The following is a 23,702-nucleotide window of genomic DNA, read 5'->3' on the forward strand; positions in this document are numbered from 1 at the left end:
TTCAAAATATAAGGTGGACAGGTTTGATGGCAAAGGTAGCTTAACTCTTTAACAAAGTAGAATGAATAACATCTTTAACCGAAAAAGATGGCAGATCATCTTGGATCTAAGAACAACAGGTTTAGATTGCCGGGAGAAAATGGCAAGCAGTGTCATATGCTTTAGACAAAAACTTTGGAAATGTTAATTCTCACAATTTTCAAAGGTAACACTCTTACTCGACATGATTGGATATTAGATTCGTGTTGGTGAACGCACTTTGGGGGACGTTGCCTACGTACCAAAATTACAGTGTAATTTGATATCCTTAAGCCGGTTGGATTCCATAGACTGTAAGTGCTCCACTGTAAGGAAAGTCATGAAAATTACAAAAGGCTGTATGGTGTTGATATGAGGAGAAAAGAGTGGTAAATTATATCATTTGGTGAGGGGTGCCAATGGTATCAGACTTTGATTGCTTATTGGACATGGGCACGTGAAAGTAAGATCTTGCAGCAAGTCTCATTAGTGGATACAATAGAGACGGTGGTGACGTGTTTCCAGACAAATGATGGTGAGATGGAAATTCCTGCTTGTGAAGGGTTTTTATCGAGGTCCCTTTTCAAAGTCACTTGATCGTGTTTACTTGGTACAGTTGCATGTATACATTGGTCATGGAATCAAGGCGGAGTTTGTTTATTAATTGATTCGGGTTATATGTAGCTGGTGTACCGAAAGCCAATGGACTGTTTGTGGATTTGCAAATAGGAGTCTCGGATATTGAGACTTATGAATTCTAGCTAAGGGGAGATTGTTGGAATTGTGGATGAAATTCAACAAAGACTCCTAATCTAGAAGGCCAATGGACTACTTATGGATTTGCAAGTAAGAGTCTTGGACATTGAGACTTATGAATTCTAGCCAAGGGGGAGATTGTTAGAATTGTGCCCGAAAATTCAACAAAGACTCCTAATCTAAAAGGTCAAAAATGGTGGATGCCAAACTTTAGACTTAAATGGAAGCACCATCTACCCATTGTTTATTTCACACTTAGAAATTCAAATTTTGTTGTACTTAAAAAGCTTACTTATCCTACAAAAGGAGAAGCATGGAAAACAATTGAAGACTCACAACACACCACCAATAAGAGGTACGTGGAGAGCACAATGTGAGAAATTAGTGGGTGTAGGAAAATCTTTTGTTCAAGAGGTTTTACTCTCATTGTATTTGAGATGACACTTTGTGTGGTGAGAGAGTTATTGTTTAGAACTTAATATTTCATTGTGAGTGATTGGGTACAAAAGGGTTCAGGGCTTTTGAGTGACATCTCTTTGTAATCCTCTATATTATACGATTTACAATCTCTAGTGGAAATCTGACTTTCTATGGAAGTATGCGTGTTTTGTCGAACCACGTATAATTTCTTGTCTTGTGAATTTTGTGTTTGGTTTCTTTTCATCACTTTTTTTATATTTGTGGGTTGTGATCAAGGGGGAGTAATTTTCCCAATAAGACCAACACATGTCTATTCTATAGTAAGATAGAAAGTACATTACAGTTACCAAGTATGGTGTTGCTTCATTGTTAAAAAAAAACAACGATCTCTTTATTTGAAACTAAGGTGTTGCATTCTTTAAAATACTGATTTATTATCATCGTCAACACTCATCTATGTTGTTGTTGTTGGTGGTGGTGGAAAAACTCATTAAAACACACAGACACACAAATTTCATTTATAGAAACTTGAATACTCAATCTTTTTCATTATAATTTACTTTGTATTTTCATTTCAATGTTAGGTCAGAACCATATTTTGTTTTTTTTTTTCCCTTTATCCATATTTTTTACATTTTGAGGGGATAATTATATTGTGGTAAAATCAAGGTTCGCGGTGATGGGCGAGGAAGAAGAGAAAGCAAACTCAAGAGACAACAACAAAACCTATGAGGGAAGAAGCCTTAGGGCAAACACGCACATAGAGAGCAAAAGTTCACGGTACAATAAATAGGCATATAATTTGTTTTACATATAGAGATGCGGATGCGATGTAACAAAAACGATTCCGTATCGATAACATAATCAATTATAACTTTGCACATATATGTCCAAAATGCACCGATACACAATTTTTAGTAGTATAATTTCAACAAAGATGATTTTATTTATTTTTAGTGAATTTTAGTATTTTATATCAAATTTTGTAAGACCATTTCACACACGTATGACTTATTCATGAATTCTAAATCACTATCATTATCATGAGGGGTTATTTTAACTAACATCTGTTAGAGTGATTGTGTGAGAAAAATTTTATGACAAAATTACCCTTAATATGAAACATCCGATTGAGTGATTGTGTGATAAAATTTTTGGACGAAATTACCCTTAAAACTAAAGTACCCACCACTCATTATTATTATTATTTTTTAAATGCATAAAACACTAAAATGAGGCCTCCGCTTTTGAAATGAGGCCTTTGATTTTTTCTTTCGAAATGTTCTTGCATTTGGAATATATATAGTAATATGGTAGTTATTTATCAAATGTCAACTTAAATTGATTTTGGTGGGAAAAAAAAAAAATCCCTTGTACCATGATTTTTTATAAAATAAGATAAAGAAAGAGATATATATACAAGAGATCCAAAAATATTAGTACCTTGATTTTTTATAAAATTTAAAAGTAGAAATTTATCAAACTATGTGGCAAACGCTTTTTCTACAGAATAAATAAATAATTAAAGATAGTCCAAACTAATATTTGTTATTTAAGTGAAATATCTTTTGACTATGAAAAAATAAAAAATAAAAAAACAAGTGCGAAATATGTTTTGGGAGGGGTGGGGGATGGGGGTTTTGTTTTGATATTACGGTGGATGCCTCCACTGGATTTTTTTTTTTTTGATATGTTATACCCATAATTTTTTAGAAGCCTATAAATTTAACTTTTAAATTTTATAAAAAATTATAGTACGGATATTTTTAGATCTCGTATATATATCTCTTTATTTATCTTATTTTATAAAAAAATCATGGTACAAGTTTTTTTTTTTTTTTCACCAAAATCAATTTAAGTTGACATTTGATAAAAATTACCAAATTATTATATATATTCCAAATGCAAGAACATTTTGAAAGAAAAAATCAAAGCCCTCGTTTCAAAATTAGAGGCCTCGTTTTAGTGTTTTATGCAGTAAAAAAAAAAAAAAACGAAAAAGTGAGTGGTGGGTACTTTAGTAATACTAATATATTGTTTTGATTTTAAGGGTAATTTTGTCCTAAAATTTTTCTCACATAATCAATCTAACATAAGTTAGTTAAAATGACCCCCTCATGATTGTTGATGGGGGTTAATTGCTAAAGATATTTATAAGGGGTGTTTTTTGCAAACAAATGAAAGTCGAGGAGGGTTACTAAATAAATAAAAATTCATACTATATATAATAAGTAAAAAGAATATTAAAAAATAAAAAGTACAGTACAAATACAATAAAATTATTAAGGGTAAAGTACAGTCACACCCCCTGAGATTTGATAAAAGGACACTCAGATGAAACTTACCTGTTTTTTGGATAAAGACACTTTCTGAAGGTTCAAAAATGGACAAAGACCCCTTTACATGAAAAATTAACCAAATTATCCTTTAACCGTTTAGGAGACTTTTTAACTTTACAATTTAATAAATTTGACCAATCTACCCTCATAAATAATTTATGCATAAAAAAAGTAAAAAAAAAAAAAACTTTATATTGTTTACACTTTTTTATTTTTTTATTTTTTTACTTTATAAATGTCCCAACTTCTTAAAAATGCAGACGTCTAAAATGATTTTTTTGATTCAATACATATATTTCAAATAAATTATATTTTGTCATTACTTATTTTCTTTTTCTTTTTTATTTTAAAATTAAGATGCTTAATTCTTTCATCTAAAAAAATTAAACCAATATCTTTTCCTTAAAAATAAAAAATATGGTACCAATATAACTTTATGCATCTTAAATTATATATCAAATATTAGGAATTTCCTAACATAAAAGAAAATAGGTACCATCTTAACTTTATGCATGCCTTTGTTTTTTTTTTTTTTTTTTTTTTTTTTCCTTTGTTTTATTATTATTATTATTTTCCCTTTTATGTTGGGAAATACATAATATTTAATATATAATTTAAGATGCATAAATTTATACTGGTACCATATTTTTTATTTTTAAGGAAAAAAGATTGGTTTAATTTTTTTAGATGAAATAATTAAGCATATTAATTTAAAAATAAAAAAGAAAAAGAAAAGAAGTAATAACAAAATATAATTTATTTGAAATATATGTATTGGATCAAAAAATTATTTTAGACGTCTACATTTTTTAGAAATTGGGACATTTATAAAGTGAATAACAAAAAAAAAAAAAAGAAGAAAAGTGAACAATACAAAGTTTTTTTTTTTTCTTTTAAATGCATAAATTGTTCATAAGGGTAGATTGGTCCAATTTATTAAATTGTAAAATTAAAAAAGTCTCATAAACGGTTAAAGGATAATTTAGTCAATTTTTTTATATAAAGGGGTGTCTTTGTCCATTTTTTAACCTTCAGGGGGTGTCTTTGTTCAAAAAACAGATAAATTTCTTCTGAATGTTCTTTTGCCAAACCTCAAAAGAACAAAGACACCCCTTTATATAAAAAAATTGACTAAATTATCCTTTAACCGTTTATGAGACTTTTTTAATTTTACAATTTAATAAATTGGACCAATCTACCCTTATGAACAATTTATGCATTTAAAAGAAAAAAAAAAAACTTTGTATTGTTCACTTTTCTTCTTTTTTTTTTTTTTGTTATTCACTTTATAAATGTCCCAATTTCTAAAAAATGTAGACGTCTAAAATAATTTTTTGATCCAATACATATATTTCAAATAAATTATATTTTGTTATTACTTCTTTTCTTTTTCTTTTTTATTTTTAAATTAATATGCTTAATTATTTCATCTAAAAAAATTAAACCAATCTTTTTTCCTTAAAAATAAAAAATATGGTACCAGTATAAATTTATGCATCTTAAATTATATATTAAATATTATGTATTTCCCAACATAAAAGGGAAAATAATAATAATAATAAAACAAAGGAAAAAAAAAAAAAAAAAAAAAAAAAAAAAAAAAAAAAAAACAAAGGCATGCATAAAGTTAAGATGGTACCTATTTTCTTTTATGTTAGGAAATTCCTAATATTTGATATATAATTTAAGATGCATAAAGTTATATTGGTACCATATTTTTTATTTTTAAGGAAAAGATATTGGTTTAATTTTTTTAGATGAAAGAATTAAGCATCTTAATTTTAAAATAAAAAAGAAAAAGAAATGACATATACCATTTGTGGCCCCAAAATTTATAACATTAAAAAATAATAAATAGTTATTTTTTTTTTTTGGTATAAATCTCAATTTTGGAGTAACAAGAGCAAAAATTACCATTTGTTCTAGTGGATAGAATTACTGGAAGTTGAAGTTGTGGCGATTTGCATAAAACTTGTCATAAACCACACTATTGTAAAATTCATTAAACTATTTCAAAAAATAATAATTTTTTTTTTGAAAATTTTATGAAAAAGTTTATGTAATTATAAAAAAATAAATTTTCTTCAAAATTACCCATATCTGCTAATCCAACTTCTAAAATGTTTAAAAAAAAAAAATCTTTTCTTTTCTTAATAGATCCAAACAAACGAAACCATAAAAATAAAGAATGTATAAAAATCTCAGTCCATTTATATGTGCATACATACATGTATATGCATTTGATGGATATAGAACTATAGATACTGATTTAAATAAACACTGCAAGTACATATAGATTCTATACCCTTCAGCGCTAACATGAGTGATGACCACCACAACCACCACCACCACCAGTAACTCAACCAATGCAGGTGTAGCACTATTCTCTTCGGCTTCGTCTTCATCTTCGCTATTGGCTTCCAAATCTGAAACAAGAACAATCCGAGCTTCTCTGCAATTCAAACCACAACAACAACCACTCCGTCTCTCTGCTATTCACGACTCTTATCTCTCTGGTAAGTAAATCTAGAACCCCCAAATCGATGTTCAACCTAGAAATTTCTTCTACATAAATTACGTGTTGATTCACCAGCATTTTTCGTGTTTCTCTGTTCCGATCATTACTTGTTATAAGAGATCAATGCTTGATCTGTGAATGGACCATTTTTTTTATTTTAGTTTTTTTTTTTTATTATTTTTTTCATTTCGCCCAATATAATTTCAAATTTTCGGATGAAGATGTGAATGGTGTGAAAATGATGGCTCGATCTGTGAGAATTATTGTATAATATTAGTGGTTGTTAATTGAAGTTGCATTTATTTGTGGGGTTGTTTCATCCGCAAGTGAACAGAAAAAAACAAATTATATGCAATTTACGTATGACTGTGTGTGCAATGAATGAAGAGAAAAAAAGAGGGTTTTTTTGTTAGAGTCTTTTGTGGGTCATAAAAAAAATGTAAGTATTGTCGTGATGTGGGAAAGAAGTATTCTAATGAAGTATACATGCAAGTGTGGAAGCGACAGTCTTGGACATTGTGAGACTGTGAAGTGTATGTGTTGTGCTGCACCGATGAAAAAGGAAAATAAAAACACTGTATGCTGTTAATGTTGTGACTTGTGAAGCTAAAGTCGGCAAAGTTTGGTATATATATCGAGTGTAAGCCCCAAACAAGGGGAGTGTGTGGTGAATTGCGAAAAGAGAGAAGAGAAAAGTTGGCAGTGTATGAGTGCGTGGCTTGGGTACCAAGAAGCGTGTGTTGAGGGACGAATAGTGTTGGGTAGAGGTGGTGAAAAGAAGTACAGAGGGTGGTGAGAGACAGTGTAGCGAGGCTTTTGGGGTATTTTTTGTTCTTGTATTTACTTAAGTTTTGTGTATAACTCGAATAGAAATCCTCCATAAATTTTCTTTTCATAGTGGAATATTGTTGGTTTGTCCCGTGGTTTTTCCCCTCTATTGTTGGTGGGTTATTCCACTCTAAAGTTGGTGTCCTCGATCTCTTCATTTTCCCCTATATTTTGTTTACTTGTTGACTGGCTTGGGGCTTTAAATTCTTGAATTTGTCTTTGTTTCCATCAATCCACACTCGGATTGGGATTGTTTCCCAAAACTGTTCTGTTACAAGCTCTAGCCAATTCAACATGTAATTATCAAACACATGGAATCTGATCCAACTAAGAGGGTCGTTTGAAAAAAAATTCATATTAACATGTATTGTGTTTTAATCATGTTTTTTATGGATTATATTTTCATTTACAAAGGATTATTATTAGTCATGTTCTTTTTCCCTTTTGTGAAAAGGGATTTCTTTTTCTTTCTTTTCTTTATTTCTTTTTTCCCACTCTGAGAACCACTATGAACCATAAAAATTTCTCAGCATACCTTGAATGGTTTTTGAGTTAATAGTTTCTGTTTTGAAACTTGCTTGTAAGTTTATTATCTTTCAAATCTATATATATTTTGAAGTAGTCATTTGTTTCTTACTTAGACTGAAGTATCCTTTTGAACTTTTAAGGGTAGTTATTTGTTTATTGCTTAAACTGAAATTTCCTAGTGAACTTTGTAAGGACATTTGACATTCTTTATATTATCATATTCCTGGCCTGCCTTGTAATTTATTTATTTATTTTTGGTTTTTGTTTTATGCAGCTGCAAATATGGATGTTGGTGGAGGTCCAAGTTTATTTCCACTGCATCGGTGCAAAACTATTCACTTGGTTGGTGTCAATCTGTATCAATCTTATTTTTGTTCACATATATAAATTCAGTTGTTGGTGTCAGTTTATTTTTTAATTTATATATTTAGATATGTATGTGTATATATGGTGCTTTGTGAATTTGAAGCTACTTCCTTTTGAGTTTGAAGGACATTCAAGATTTGCCTTCTCTCTTGGTTTTTTCTCACAAGGTATTATACAACCATACATCCAGGTGAGGCACGCACAAGGGATTCACAATGTAGAAGGAGATAAGAACTATAAAGCATATATGTCTCCTGAATATTTTGATGCACACCTTACTCCACTTGGCTGGCAGCAGGTAGGAAATCAACATTTTTATGCTCGTGTAAAGTCAATTGATTGCAGACTTTTATCAATTATGTTACCTATTTAGTCTTGAACAAAATCGTGAATTATTATGAGAAAACAAAAACCTCTGCCATTGTATCAGGTTGATAATTTGCGTAAACATGTTCATGCATCTGGGCTTTTCAACAAGATAGAATTGGTCATCACATCTCCTTTGCTAAGGTATTGATGCTGGTATTCAGTACTCCTAGACAGCTTTCCATGGTCTTTTCTACATCATATTTGTCTATATCTGAAAATGTACCACCTCAAAATCTTATGGTTTTTGCATATTGTTTTTGATAAGCTTGGTAAAAGTTTATTTTATTCATTTATTTTTATTTTTTTTTAAAAAACTGAATGTTAATGATCTTAGTTGAATATTAGGGCTTAGGATTATGATAAATCTTCTTACTTGCTTTGGAGTGCAAAAGCCTTCTGAAATTTGCATTTGTAAGTATAATTGTAGTTCTGAAAGCATTGATTTATTTTAGTTTCAAGTGTAATTGTAGTTTTAAAATTGTTGATTTATTTTACTAGAACTAGAAGGTTTTTTTTTTTATGAACATTAGATTCATAATTTACAAATTTAGTTTTTTTGTTTGTCATACTAAGTTTTTATGTCCACTTCTATAATTTCATTGAGCTTTAATGATTCAATGAGTGTGATGGATATGACTGCAATCAGTTTGAAAGTAGTATAATTATGATTATGGAGAGAGTTGCAGACCTGTGATTGCAGATCTTCTTTGATTTCTTGATAAACCCTTGGTTGCACATGGAGTCATGGCAGTATGGCACAACCTATAGTGTATGCAGACGAACATGTATGTGTAATTGAATACTTTTGTGCACTAGTCATTATATAATCCTTTTCTTATTATGGTATCAGTGGGGGAAGCTTTAGTCAGTGTGATAGGAGTAGGGATGTTTTCTGTGGTGCATTCTAAGGGCTTTCGCAAAATATATCTAATGTCAATTGAACTTGTGTATGGAACATGCAAACAGATTTTAAGGACTTTTCTTTTTTTACCTAAGGTAATTTACTCGTAATAATATTCAGAATTTGACATATGGTTCAAAAGGAAATGGAGCAAAATAAAATTATCAAAGCTTCTAAATTTGAAGCTCTAAAACTAATACATGCTTTCCATATAAATGAAAACAAGGAACTTTTTTCCTCTTACTCAATTAATTCTTCTTTTATTAGTACGTTTGCTTACACTTGTAAATTTTGACCCGTATTGTCTAATCTATTATATCTAAAGATTAATCATGCTCTTTGGAATTGAATTATGAGTTATTACTCTGTCAGAAGGTCATCCATAATTAGGTATTTCATTGATTTGAATATTTTGATTTTAGTGAGCACAATTTTTAATATTGCTCTATTATCTTTTCCTTATGTGGTGTTGAATTTGCAAATGGATTCTCCGGATGTATAATCTTTATCAAGTTTAATTAATTTAATGTCTTCTCGATATTGAGTAGAGAGATGATTAGTTTTAGTAAGAAAGGACATTATTTGGCCATAAATTGGTTCAATTATATGAAAGTACTACACAAAATAGCTAATTAAGTTGACCTTTCAGCTCCACTTCTGAGTTACTAACTAGTTATTGTTGAAGGCATGATAAAGTATTCTAGCTTTTCTGTTTCCTCCCTCCATTCAGAGCATGAACATGGTGTGCATTTCTTTCTAGAAGCATGATTTGGTTATTAATTGTTTCATTCCTCGGGTTGTGATTACTTTGAATTTGAAGGACTATGCAAACAGCCGTTGGAGTATTTGGCGGTGATGGCTATACGGATAGGATTGATGTACTTCCACTAATGCTGGCAAATGCAGGAAACAGTGGTCGTTCTGCAATTTCAAGTCTTAATTGTCCACCTATCGTTGCAGTAGAACTTTGTCGAGAACATTTGGTAGGTCGAGCAAAAAACTTGTGCTTGTATGTTTGATAATTTATTGTTTATATTGTTTTACATGTTAATTTAGAGACTTTGCAACAAGTTTTGACGTGATTCTCGAGAATTATTTAAAATGCTTGGGCTAGTAAGAATGTTGGACATGTGTTTATTATTTATGAGGTGGTGATCTGAGTTGCTCGCATGCGTAAATCTGGGCATTAAGACATTACTTTGAAGTTATTTCAGCTTGTAGTTTTACACAGATTGAAATAGTTGGGTTATTCCTTTGTACCTTCTTAGTTCTTGTTGAAACAAGGATTCAGTTACAAGCGGGAATGATGTCATATCTGCAAAGAAAGAAGGAATAATTTGAAAGGGCACCGGTGTGGTACCGGCCGGAGGGTTTCTGACAATCAAGTTAGTACTAGATAGTAAAGAGGAAGAAGAAAAGACTCTAATGAGTAACTTTTTTCGTGCCTTTTGGTTTCTCCATCCTCTCATTTATAGAGGTTACCTTGGTAGTAATATCCATCTAGGAAACTGCTCCCTTTCTTTGCCCATTACGAAAAAGAAAGTAACATCCTAGAGGCTGTTGGTGTATCTCTCTCCCCTAGATGTCCGTGTCGCTTGAACTTCCTTGCTGGACTAATATTCCTTATTAGTTATCCCTGTTCTCGAGTTTGCTTGTCAATCATAGGGAACGCCAAGCCATGTCTGGCCTGTTCCTCGCCTCACTTGATTGACAAGTTAGCCAAGCAAATATGTATTGAAAGCAAAATGACAGATGTATCACAATGATTACTTATGAGCCGAATAATAACTGCAAATATTGAAAGGATACCCTCAAGATATAATTTGAGCAATGAAAATTTAGGAAATAGTGATAGGCTAGTCTAAATAACAACGATGCACACTACGTCTATTACCACCCTACTTCGTTGTTGATGAGTAGATCATTGGGTCAAGTGCAGAAAACACCCCTAAAGTATGCTTACAGCGCATATCACACTCCTCACGTGCAAAAATACCCCTAAAGTTTCAATTTGGTGCAAATAAGTCCCTCTGACAAATTTAAACCCTAAGTTGACTAAATTACCCTTACTGAACCATTTTATAAAATATATAAAAATTAATAATTTTGTAAAATGACTGAAAATGACACTATTGGAGGATGCCCTTCTTGTGCAAAAAACACCCCTAAAGTTTTAATCTGGTGCAAATAGGCCCCTCTAACAAATTTAAACCCTAAGTTAACTAAATTACCCTTATTGAACCATTTTATAAAATATATAAAAATAAATGATTTTATAAAATGACACTATTAGAGGACGCCGACAATGGACAAGTAAAGATAAAAATATAAAATAAAAATAAAAGTATAAATGAAAAGTAAATATAAAAATAGAAAATAAAAAACAAAAATAAAGTGCAAACCAAAGAAAACAAAATTTTTCCAAACTCCGAAAACCAGTGCCCATTGATATTGGGAATATAATTTTTTTTTTTTTAACAGTGTTGGTACGAAAAAAAGTAAAATAAAGAAAAAAAAAAAATTAGTAGAAAAAAGTAAACTGGAATCTCAAAAAATTCAAATCCTTGTTCTACAAATTCTTAAAGTTTTAAAAAAAAAATGTTTAAAGATATATATAGAGAAAAAAGTTTCAAAAAATATATATATATAAGGTAATGTGCACATAACACCCCTATACTATGAGATTAGTACCTTGGGCATTTTCGGTTCCGACGTCCCAAGAGGTTGGTTATGGCATCCAGGACGTTGGTTCGGCTCTTGTTAAATTTGACGAGTTGCTAGTTTTTGAAATAAAACGCAGAGTATCTTTTGGCTACCTCTAAACCAATGAGCGGGCCCCACATCTTGGAAGCCATAGTAACCTTGATTCTTGAATGATTCAAGTCACGGTTGGGGATCCTTTGCTAGGACATCTAATATTCGCCTGTGCTTTGCCTGAGGTATTAGGGATCAAGCCTCACATTGAATTTGAATTTCAAATTGCGAGCTCAAATTTCAAAGTGCGAGCTTATCAACCACAACTTTTGCCGTTGTCGACCATATCTTCCTTCCTTTAAAAGGACAATAAACAGAGTTGAAAAAAAATCTTCCCTTCTTGTTTATTTCATAGTTGTACTCATTTTAGTGAATTATCTTGTTCCATTTATTCTGAAATCTCGAGTTATTTATTTGAATGTGACCATGGACATCGATAACAACTATCCCTTTAAGCCTCAGTATGATGGCTTCATAGATAGTGAGAATAACCATCCCTCTGAGTGTGAGGATGATGATCCCTCTGAATGCGATGGTGACTCTGATAACTCATCATCGAGGACTCCTATTCAACTGTGCGGGACTACCCCCTTTGTTATTACTGACGAGGATTTAGTTATTCTCCAATCTTCGTATTCAATCCCACAATCTATTACCCTTCAAGTCCTATGGCCTCACGAGAGGGCTTCTTCGGCTAATGATGGCAAAATATGCCACACTGAGTTTAACGTGCCGGACTGAGACTCCCTTTTCATCCCTTCATAAGGGAGCTATCTAAGAAGCACGGACACAGTACGGGACACGGACACGACACCGACACGGTGACACGGCAAATCCAAAAAAATTAGGACAAGGACACGGCGAATAGTATACATATACTCCCTTTTCATCCCTTCATAAGGGAGCTATCTAAGAAGCATGGACACAGATACGGGACACGGACAAGACACCGACACGGTGACACGGCAAATCCAAAAAAATTAGGACACAGACACGGCGAATAGTATACATATACATATATATATATACACACACACATATATACATATATATATATATACACACATATATACATATACACACACACACACACACACACACACACACACACACATATATATATATGATGTAGTATTTTAAAAATTACTGAGTGTTGCTATTTTTCATCAACCTCACAATGAAAAAAAAACACAAATCATAACTCATAACTAATAAACTATAAAAGAACAATGTTGCAGAGTTATAAAACCAAATAAAAAACAAGACATTAGAATAATAACTAGTATCATTTAATTATCATTGCAACTTTACTCCAAATACAAAAGCATAGACAGAAAGGACTATTAACATTCATGACTGTTTAACATTCAGGACTTTACTGTTAGCACTTAACATTCACAAAAACCTAAAGGTTAGTCCCCAAAAAAGATACAAAAACAAGTCAGTGTACTATCATCTATTCCCATCCATCATTTGACCTAGGACTTTTTTACCATTTACACTACCAAAAGGGTAGTACAAAACAAAAAAAAGAACATATCAGCATTAAAAAAAAAAAATTTTCCAGAAGTGTCTGTGCCGCGGAGTGTCCGAGCCGTGTCCAAAAATTAAAAAAAAATAAAAAATTCCAGACACGTTTTTTGGCTTGTCCGACAAGTGTAGGGGCGTGTCCAACACGTGTAGGGGTGTGTCCTTGTCCGACACGTGGCGGACACGGATTCTTCGCCCATTTTGGAGTGTCCGTGCTTCCTAGGGAGATATTTACTGTCCTTAAACTTGCCCCAGTTAATTAACCCCAAATGCTTGGAAAACTTTGATCGGGTGCTTGGTGTTATGGCGATCTTGCGGCAACCCACCATTGGCTATTAATGAGTTCCTTCATTGTTATTCCCTGAAGAAGGCGGGTGAATGGTGTTGCTTAGCCAAACAAGGCACCAAGGGCTTGATCAAGGGGCTTGCTTCCAGTGTCAAAGGCTGGAAAGAGCGCTTTTTCTTTGTCTCCAGTGATTGGGAATTTTCACCCTAGGATGATATTGTTGAACGAGGGATATTCATCCCTCGGAAGTGGAGGACGCTAAACCTCAAGGGTGAGTGCAACATCTGTTTGCACTAAACCTCTTAAGGTATTGATACTATTTTTTAACATTTTTCAAATGAGCACCATGCTTGTCGGATGAAGCGTGCGCAAGGGTAAGGAATGCACTTGACCACGAAGTAAGTTTCTTTTCCTCTCTAGTTACCTCACTTTCTATATTCGGTGTCGGCCTTAGTCCTAGGATTTCGATATTAGCAATTGAACTTTCAACCCTCCGACGATTACATAGAATAGGTATGCCACTCCTCGTAATTTACAATTGGGTCCCTTTCCATTTTACGCTTAATCCCATATTCTTGTTCCCTTTGAAGGAGTGTCCGATATGTCATCGAATAAATTGAAGATAGGCATCCTTTTGCATCTCCGAGATGAGCGAAGCAACTGTCCTACCCCATGGATGCTAAAGAAGAACTGGACACCCCCACTTCGAGGGAACTCCACTTCTTGGACTTCCTCCTCATTCCCAATGGCACAGGCAGACGCGAGTGGTGCAAATCACGAGTGACCCCCACTGCCGCTGCTAAAACTGGTTTATCATCACCCTTCGGGGGCGTTTATTTAGGACAACCCCAGATATGTGCTCACTATGCTGACTGGGGCGTTGCAGATGCAACTGGACCTACATAGGATGGAGTGATATGCTTCCCTTGATGCCATCTTTGGGTCGCTTGCGCATGACATTGTATGGGCGAGACCATTTTGTTGCTTTTTTGGGCTATCTTGACGGCTCCTTTTTTTTTTATCCCTTTTACATTTCCCATTATAGACTTTATTCTTTATGTAGAGTGCAGTGCATGCCATGGAATTGATTTCTCAAGCTGCCATTCTTGAGGACGAGTAAGGGCGTGTTTCCATGGAGCTTAAGGGTGAGAAAAAGAGTCGTCAAGCGGCTGAAGCTCCCTGGCAAGGGGAAAGGTCCGACCTTATGTCAGAGGTGGAGGGGTTGACAAGAGAAATGTCTAGCAAGTTGGAGATGGAGAGGTCACAAGCAGTGGAAGAGTACAACACCTGTGTTGATTTCGACCTGATCACCTCTGGGTTGTTCTATGACAGTTTCGAGGAGTTTCAATGTAAACTCTCTATCACACACCCATATATGGACCTGAATCAATATCAGATCTTGGAGGAGTCTGAGGGCTCGTCAGATCCAGGAGTGGCCCAATGACCCATAGGTGACGCGGGACTCCATATATTTATTGCCATGTTTGCTTTGTTCAAGCGAGAGACTATGTTGCTTATGTATGGAAGACTGTGTCATTTTCGTTATGACTTTCATCCCTTAATGGAAAGAGATTTTAGATTGGGTCACTCTCTTTTGACACAGGATTGATTAGTTTTACCCAATGTAAGACACATTGGCCATGATTAGGACTGAATCTTATTCAACTAAGCCCCTTATAATATAGGGCACTGTTATATCTATCCTTGTGCAGGATGTCAACTATAGGCTTCACTTAGCTCGGCTCATATCAACACTGGCTACGGGCTTCACTCAACCCTGGCACTTATAGTATGGGGCACTTTAATTAATCTCGGCCCTGAGAATCTCAAAATTTTGAAGGGCCCTAGGCAAACTTTCAAATGCGAGGCCCTTTATACATAAAGTTTCACATGTGCAAAAATTTATATTAGTGCGGAATTTTCATTAAAATGAGATGATAAGCACATAAAATATATTAATGTTGAAAACACACAAAGCAAAAGAGTACGATCCAATTTACATCAAAAAATTAAAAGGAAATATTCAACACAATTTAGTCACAAAAATCAAAATTCAACTTCATATCAAAGTAAATGTGATCGTCTTGCATTTTGAGCTGCAAAATTATCAATTAAAGTGCTTCAATCAAGTTTTCTAACATATATTTTTCAATAGATATCATAGGCAATCCATTTAGTCTCTCTTGTGTGACATCGTCGACTATAGGTAAGATTTGATCTACTTCAACTTTGAAAAGCTTCTCTAAGAAGATGCAACTGTAACTGAAATAGTCAATAGTACTTTATATACAATCCAAGCATTTGAAAAATAATAAACTAGCCTTTTTATAAAATCCAATACTTCAATTGCCTTTTTTGTTCCCCTTGGTAAAGCTTCTCTTGTAGTTCTGAAAATAATTATGTCCCATCAATATCAAAAGCCATGTCACGTGTTAAGACATCTTCAAGGTTATTTGGAGAATGTGACAATTGATTGCACTCATGAGTTAAAAATTTGGTTGTTTGGATTGGGCTTAACGAAGCCTGTCATGCACGCACACGAGCCCAAAAATAATGTAATAATGAAATAATAAAAATAAACCAGTTTCTGAGTTTAAATTAAAAAAAAATTCTTTTTTCTTTTGAAGGGAGGGGACATAAACAAATTATTGTTACCATAAAAATTATTGTATTACATATATAAATTGATTTCATAATTATGTGTGTTTATTGGCATATATTTTTTTTGAAAGTTATTTATTGTCATAAATTTACATGATATGTAAGTGTGTGTATTGCCGTTTAATTATGGAAATTATGGCCTGAAATGGACATGTGTTTGGCTTTTAATTGGTTACTACTGTTACGTGGGACTATGGAAAGTAGTGACATTTTAGACACATTCTACTATAGTTGCACAATAATTCTAAATCTGAGGCCCTAGGCGACCACCTGGGTCTCCTATGCCTAGGGCCAGCCCTGACTTCAATATCGATCCCTAATAGTATAGGGATGATGGCTGCGGGCTTCACTCAGCCCAAGCTTTAAATCTGTCAGGTAGAAAAGATGAGAAAGGACCCTAGCTGTATCGAAAGAGGTAGAGAAGCTCCTGAAGGCCAATTTTATTCAGCAGGTAGACTACCTCAACTGACTATCAAACGTAGTTTTGGTTAAAAAACCAAACAGCAAGTGGAGGTTCTGTGTTGATTTTGCAGATTTGAATAAGGCATGTCCTTATGATAGTTTCCCTTTTGTCGAGAATCGATATGTTGGTGGAAGGGATTGCGGGGCATGAATTGTTTAGCTTCATAGATGCTTATTCCGGGCACAATCAGATCCCATGTATGCTCCTTGCAGTGAGAAAACCTCCTTCATCACCGATAGAGGCCTATATTGCTACAAGGTGATGCCATTCAGATTAAAGAATGCTGGTGCAACCTACCAAAGATCGGTCAATATGATGTTTAAGGAGCATATATGGAAAAATATGGAGGTGTACGAAGATGATATACTGGTGAAAAGCCTGAGAACAACCATTTGGCTGATTTACAGGAGGCCTTTGACATTCTTAGGGCACACAAGATGCGCCTGAATCCCAGTAAGTGCGCCTTCGGGGTCCTTGGGAAAGTTCTTAGGGTAAATGGTAAGTAAGAGAGTAATCGAGGCAAACCCAGAGAAAATTCAGGCAATCCTAAATATGAGGTCACCAAGGTCTACCAAAGAAGTCCAAAGACTTGCAAGGAAGGTGGCAGCCTTAAATAGGTTAATCTCCTGCACCACAAACAAGTGCCTTCTTTTCTTCCGAATACTCAAAAAGGCTTTTGAGTGGACACCAGAGTGTGAGCAAGCATTCATTGGGTTGAAAGAATGCCTTAGTTCACCACCACTGTTATCTCATGCAATTCCTGGAGAAGAATTGCACCTTTACCTAGTAGTCTCATCTGTGGTGTTCAAAGGCTGGTGTACTAAACGAGTCGCGTACTTTGGGGAGCAAAAGAAAGATATCCAATGAAGGAAAAATTGACCTTTGCTTTGGTCATGTTAACTAGAGAGCGACCATACTTCCAAGCCCACATTATAGTGGTGTTCACATATCAACCACTTAGGCAGGTCCTTTATAAGGCAGAAACATCCGGACGTCTTATGAAGTGGTCAGTTGGGAAAGTTCGACATCCAGTACAAACTGAGAGCCGTAATAAAAGGCCAAGCACTTGCAGATTTTGTGGCAGAGTTTTCCTATCCTCCGGAACAAGCTGAGGTCCTGGCCCAGCCACCCAAACGATGATCAGGAGCAGATGCATTACTTGGTCACTTTATGTTGACAGATCATCCTACACTCGAGCCTGTGGAGCAAGATTGATGATTATCTCTCCAGAGGAAGAGAATTTGAAGTACTCGATTTGGTTTCAAAACCACCAACAATGGAGCAGAGTACGAGGTTCTGATAACTGAGTTGAAGCTAGTGAAAGCCTTCAGAGCCCAACGATTGAAGGTGTATACGGATTCTCAGCTGGCTGCAAGACAAGTTTGTGATCAGTACGAAGCTAAGGATGATAAAATGAAACTCTACTTGCAGAAGGTAAGGGAGGTAAGGATGATAAGATGAAATTCTACTTGTAGAAGGTAAGAGATTTAGTTGGCCTCTTTGAGAAGTTTGTGATGCAGTAGATATTGCAAGGCAAGAATGAGATGCGGATGCCTTGGCCCGATTGGCAGTACAATAGAGCTAGAGAGCACCAAGGCTATATCACTGGAATACTTGGGAGAGCCCAACATATCCCAAGAGCATAAAGAAGTGAACAAGTTGGTGCCAGGGTTGGAATGGGTAGATTCAATTGTCAAATACATTAAGAATGGCGAATTACCGCCTCACCCACACCAAACTGAGGCCCGAAAAGTAAGGATCTGAGCACCCAAGTACACACTCGTTGATGGGGATCTCTACAAAAGAGGTTTCTCTTTGCCCTTTCTACGTTGTGTCTCAACGGAGGAAGCTCGCTATATCATGAACGAGATACACGAGGGCGCCTGTGGAAACCATGCAGGGGGCAGATCATTGGCCTACAAGGCAATTCGACAGAGGAATTGATGTTGATGTCGAGTCTATGGCCTTTCGCTCAATGGGGAATGGACTTAATTGGTCCTCTACCTAGGGGGAAAAGTCAAACTAAGTTCACTATGGTGACAATTGACTACTTCACCAAGTAGGTGGAATCCTAATCACTGCTAACCTTCCGGCCGTTACCACACCAGTGCGCTTTCAGATTATTCCTTCTTTCTTTGCAGATACGACATTGTTCCTGGTTGTAACTGAATCTTGCATCAACAGTTGGCATTGTCCGGGGGGAATCGTTATTGGAGCCAACTTTTGATGCAAGATTCAGTTACAATCGAGAACGATGCCGTATCTGCAAGGAAATAATGAATTATCTAAAAGGGTGTTGTGGTATCAGCCGGACGGTCTCTGACGATCAAATTAGTATTTAGATCGTAAAGAGGAAGGTAAAAATACTCCGATGAATAACTTTTGTCGTATGTTTTTCCAACCTCTCATTTATAGAGGTCCCCTTGGTAGTAATGTCTATCTAGGAAACTTCTCCCTTTCCTTGACCATTACGGAAAAGAAAGTAACATCCGAGAGGCTGTTGGTGTATATCTATCCCCTGGACTTCCGTGTCGCTTGAACTTCCTTGCCGGACTAATATTCCTTATCAGTTCGTTTCATATTCTTGCAAGTTTAAATTTACGTTGCTTAGTTAACCCTAAACTGTTGATGTGAGGTAATCTTCGTGTAAGTTGGTGACATTTGTTTATTCTTGGACTGGGTAATTGTCAGAAACATCTGATGTTCTTGATGCAAAAATAGTTCAGGCCCATCTTTTATACAATTCTTTGAGGTTTAAACACAGGCTATTGAAACTCTCCTAAACTTGGCTTGTGATATTTGGTGTTGCGTCTTTATAAGAAAAGCATATTTCCTGCTGTAGAGTGGCCTACTGAAGTATTCACATCTAAAGTGTTGAAATTTTATAATTTATATACTTTTGGTTGCAGGGTGTTCATCCTTGTGATAAAAGGAGCAGCATCAGTGACTATCAATGCCTCTTTCCTGCAGTTGATTTTTCACCGGCAAGTACTCAACTATCTAGGATATCTTTTTTTTCTTTAAAAAAAACCCGAGCTTAAATTTCTGGACGTACCTGTAAATTAGTGCCAAACATTTATATGATATGCTTTTCACCTATTGTTGACTGATGGAGATTCAGGCAAGGTTCTTGTTATGTGGCAATTGATTATTTCTGTTCAGATAGAAAGTGATGAGGATATATTATGGAAAGCCAATATTAGAGAGAAGAAGGAAGAAGTTGCAGCTAGGGGAATGAAGTTTATGAATTGGTGAATACCTTTTCTTCTTCTGCTTTATGATAATTAACTATTATGCTAGATGATACAAGTTTCATTAGGTTTTAACTTCAAATTGATATTTATGTTGATGAAGTGGATTTGTATTGATTATGTTATATCTTCGCATATGTTAAAGCAAGGATTGCTGAGATGACTTTCAAAAAAACAAGGAAAAAGAGAGATGACTTACTGTAGCTGCACTCACAAATTAGGCATCTGCACGAAACTCAATCTCTTAGCGTGTTAACCATCTATTCATGTTGGACTGCAAAACCAAATCTAAAATAGATTATGTGCACAAGAGAAAAGGGGCATTTCATTGAATGATCTATTGGCTTTGCATGATAACTCACCGGTGTGAATTTTATGAGCCATTGGTGTCTACTTTTCTAGATAAATAATATACTTTTTCCATTTCTTGTTTTGTACCTTCGGCCTCAACTTTAATCGAAAGGACATATGCATCTAAAATTGTAATTTGTAATAATTGTGCAGGGGTCCATAAGACTTTTTGACAATTCCTTTTCGTCTAAACAGGTTGTGGACACGGAAAGAGAAGGAGATAGCGATTGTTACCCATAGTGGATTCTTGTTTCATACACTAAGTGCTTTCGGCAACGATTGTCACCCTTCGGTGAAGAAAGAAATCTGCAAACAGTTAAGTGTTCATTTCGTTTGATAAGTATATACATTAAATAGAGGCCATTGCTTGGTACGATGGTAAAGTGCTCGGGCTGCCAAGTCTGAGATTGTGAATTTGAATCGGAGAACATTTACTTTGTGCAAATACTTTCCGATGTTATGCTCAAATTCACTCTACCTCTGTTAGCACCATGCATTGACCTGACCAAAACTGGGTAATCCCCTAATTATGACTACACAGTGCATGTTCACAAGGCCTCTTGTTTTAGCTGAAGACCAGTTCCAATGAACCCTTTTTGAGTGTGTATGTCAGTATTTGTATCCTGATGGATTATGTGTTACTCCGTATTTGTTAAGCATTCGTCATGCTTGAGAACAAAAACTCAAAAATGTTTATCCAAATGTGTTCCTTCCTTTTTTATTCCACTTCTCTTGGGAAATAATATGAAGAATTTTATTTTTATTTTGCTTGAAGTTCCAAAATAAATATTTAAAAAAAATCCTTTGCTAGAATATATATGTTTTTCTTTAAGAATCAAACAATACACTCCATTATCTCATCAAGCTTAATGCTCATAGATAATGACTTATAGGTTTGAAGGATGAATTTCCCGTGTTGTGCATGTGCGTACTTGTTGCACTTCTCATATTTGGTTTGCGCTCTTTATATAAAATTTTCTAGATAGAATCATTTTTTACTCAAAATAGGAAAAGAGAGTCGGAAGAAATAGTTATTCCAAATATGAGCTTATAGGTTTTTTTTTTTTTGTTTATTTATTATTATTATTATTTTGGCTGGTTGGTGAGAGAATAATAGGCTTTCCCATGCAACTTTGTTTCTTTAAGCTTCTAAAATAGGTCAAAAACGTCTCATAAGTAAACATTCTACTAAGAAAAACACAATTTGAAAAAGAAAAGAATAAAAAATAAAATCAGCGCAAACATTCATATCTTTTGTTATTTTGCCTTCATTAGAAGTAAGAAATGACTTATGCAACATGTATGTGCAGTTTTGCGAATTGTGAGCTCCGCTCCATGGTCATTGTAGACAGAAGGTGAGCCTTGTCATTTCTATGTCCTCCTATGTGAATCTGTTTTCCGTTCTTGACTTAATTCAACATATATCTGTTCTCCAGTATGATAGGGTCAGACTCCTCAACGACTAACTATCCGGGGAAAATTCCTCCTGGGCCTGATCACCCTAGTGGGCCTAGTGATGTTGCTGCGGATGAGAAGAACCTAGAGAATGAACTGCCCAATCCTGGATCTAAATGAGATGGAGAATGTCATTATTCAGAGGTGCTTATTCATATATTAAGCTGAAAATCCCTGGTATGATAGAATAGCATCATTCGTGGGACTCTCTTGTTCGTATAGATGATGATGTCACATAATACATGCTGTTTTGATTTCATGAGACTAATTCAAGATTTGTTCCGGAAAAAAAGGTTGATTGGTTAGGGAGCACATCCATATAAAAAATGGAGTAGCAGAGCTGCATTTTCATTAGATGTAGAAAGCACTGTCATATCATAGTCACGCATCATCATAACTGCTGAAAATTTCTGTCAACCTAAATTTATGATTTCAGTCGAGTCATAAAAAATTTGCCTGTTTAAATACTTCAAGTTCTTAACCTTGTCTTCTGCTTCCTAAATATTAATCTGACATATGAATGATAATGTCATCCCAAACTCTTGTCCCTCTATAGTCTACATTAGGTTCATTAGAACTGCACCAGCTTGTCATTTGAAAAGGCAAAGGGTGGTTGTGCGAACGAAACTAAATCCCACCCTCTCCTAGCTCAAAATATAGGAATATACTTCTTAGAATTCTCTACTTGAACTCAGAGACATGTTCTTCTTGTTCAATAAATTACTGGAACACAGTAATAGTACCAGCACATTCTCAGCTTTAGGGTTCTAATAAAAGTTCTACTTTTACTGCGAACCACGAAGATGTGAATTTCCTTTGTAGTTCTGAAGAAAAGAAATCCACTAATCTCCGGTAGCACAAAATGCAATAGCAATTCATCCTCCTGTTTAGCGAGAGGTGAATCATTTGCACTCTTGACCCGGCTCCTTTGTTTCATCACTCAAATCCTCCGTCTTCCCTGTTTACAGGTGACTTGAACCTGGCAAGATCATTACGGCCATCTAACTTCTTTTTGTAATCTATAGAGTAATCTCATTCAACGTACTGATCCGATTCTCAACCCCACTTCAAGTGTAATCCATCCGTGAAATGTCTCACTTTGAGGTGTTCAGTCAGTTTTACCAACTATCCAACACATGAAGAAAACGACGAAAACACACAATTCAAGCAAAGAAAATATCTCTGGTTGGTTTCCCATAAGAATGTCACTGAATCATAAGAACCAAAAAGATGAGATGAACATCACTAATCATGAGAGTAAAAAAGAATGAATGATCAATCATCTGTACTATGTAGCAAGAAAACCATGAGCGTCAGCACACTTCAGCAATGTAAAACAGCTTGCTGGTGACTCCTAAATGAAGAAGAGAGAGAGCTTCAGCCCTTTCCATACCACAACCAAATGCTTCCAAATGACCTAAATGCTACAACTTGAAATTCCTCTCTGGGCCACCCTCGGAGAATTTTTCTGTAATTGCTCGGTGTATATGGAATGAGTTGATTGCACATGTACCCGGTGGTGGATTAGGATGCTCTAAGAGGCCCGACACCACCAAAAAGAATTAGCATGGGTGTCACCGACCGAACTGGTCAATTTAACCCTACTCAAGTAAGTCTTTTTCCAACTATTTAGAGTTGGAGCGGGATATGTGAATTCTTTTTCGCCATTCTGCTTTATGCAAGGCCACAGTAGCAGTTGACCTAATTGATGCTACCTTCGATATTTTTTTTTTTTTGAAAAGTTTTTTCAAATCATTGATGGTTTTTGTATTGCATGTGTTTGAGAAAAATAAAGACAGTAAGCAGATGGAGTGAACTATGTGTGTTACCCACCACTTGTATTTTCAACTGGTTTTGGAGAGCCAACATTAAGGGATTTGATATATCTTCCAAGCTTTTATCAAATTT

At 34.8% G+C, this 23,702-nt stretch overlaps 1 protein-coding gene across 4 annotated transcripts; it reads left to right on the top strand.

The window, feature by feature from the left end:
- The first annotated feature begins 5,761 nt into the window (after positions 1-5,761).
- LOC132300186 (phosphoglycerate mutase-like protein 1) lies at positions 5,762-22,062 on the top strand. 4 transcript variants are annotated; one of them, XM_059797168.1, is made up of 10 exons: positions 5,762-6,049; positions 7,682-7,749; positions 7,964-8,071; positions 8,204-8,283; positions 9,864-10,026; positions 19,647-19,725; positions 19,904-19,988; positions 20,535-20,654; positions 21,650-21,694; positions 21,776-22,062. In XM_059797168.1, exons 1-10 carry the CDS (start codon positions 5,860-5,862, stop codon positions 21,912-21,914), a joined length of 1,077 nt encoding a protein of 358 aa, XP_059653151.1. In that variant the 5' UTR covers positions 5,762-5,859; the 3' UTR covers positions 21,915-22,062. The 4 variants fall into 4 exon arrangements, with proteins under 4 accessions (XP_059653151.1, XP_059653152.1, XP_059653155.1 ...); XM_059797169.1 differs by lacking the exon at positions 5,762-6,049 and adding an exon at positions 6,563-6,872; XM_059797172.1 differs by lacking the exon at positions 5,762-6,049 and adding an exon at positions 6,946-6,994 and having other exon boundaries at positions 7,941-8,071.
- The last annotated feature ends 1,640 nt before the right edge of the window (positions 22,063-23,702 follow it).

This window comes from Cornus florida, unplaced genomic scaffold (genome assembly GCF_030987335.1).
Source record: "Cornus florida cultivar Cherokee Brave unplaced genomic scaffold, ASM3098733v1 CherokeeBrave_3.0.0_Hap2_Chr03, whole genome shotgun sequence".
Classification (NCBI taxonomy): Eukaryota; Viridiplantae; Streptophyta; class Magnoliopsida; order Cornales; family Cornaceae; genus Cornus; species Cornus florida.

Excerpts from the sequence above, each read along its gene's own strand:
- LOC132300186 (XM_059797168.1), top strand. The coding sequence starts at position 5,860 with ATGACCACCACAACCACCACCACCACCAGTAACTCAACCAATGCAGGT. Across the intron at positions 10,027-19,646 it reads AACTTTGTCGAGAACATTTG|GGTGTTCATCCTTGTGATAA; the intron begins GTAGGTCGAGCA and ends TTTTGGTTGCAG. Across the intron at positions 20,655-21,649 it reads AAGAAAGAAATCTGCAAACA|TTTTGCGAATTGTGAGCTCC; the intron begins GTTAAGTGTTCA and ends ATGTATGTGCAG.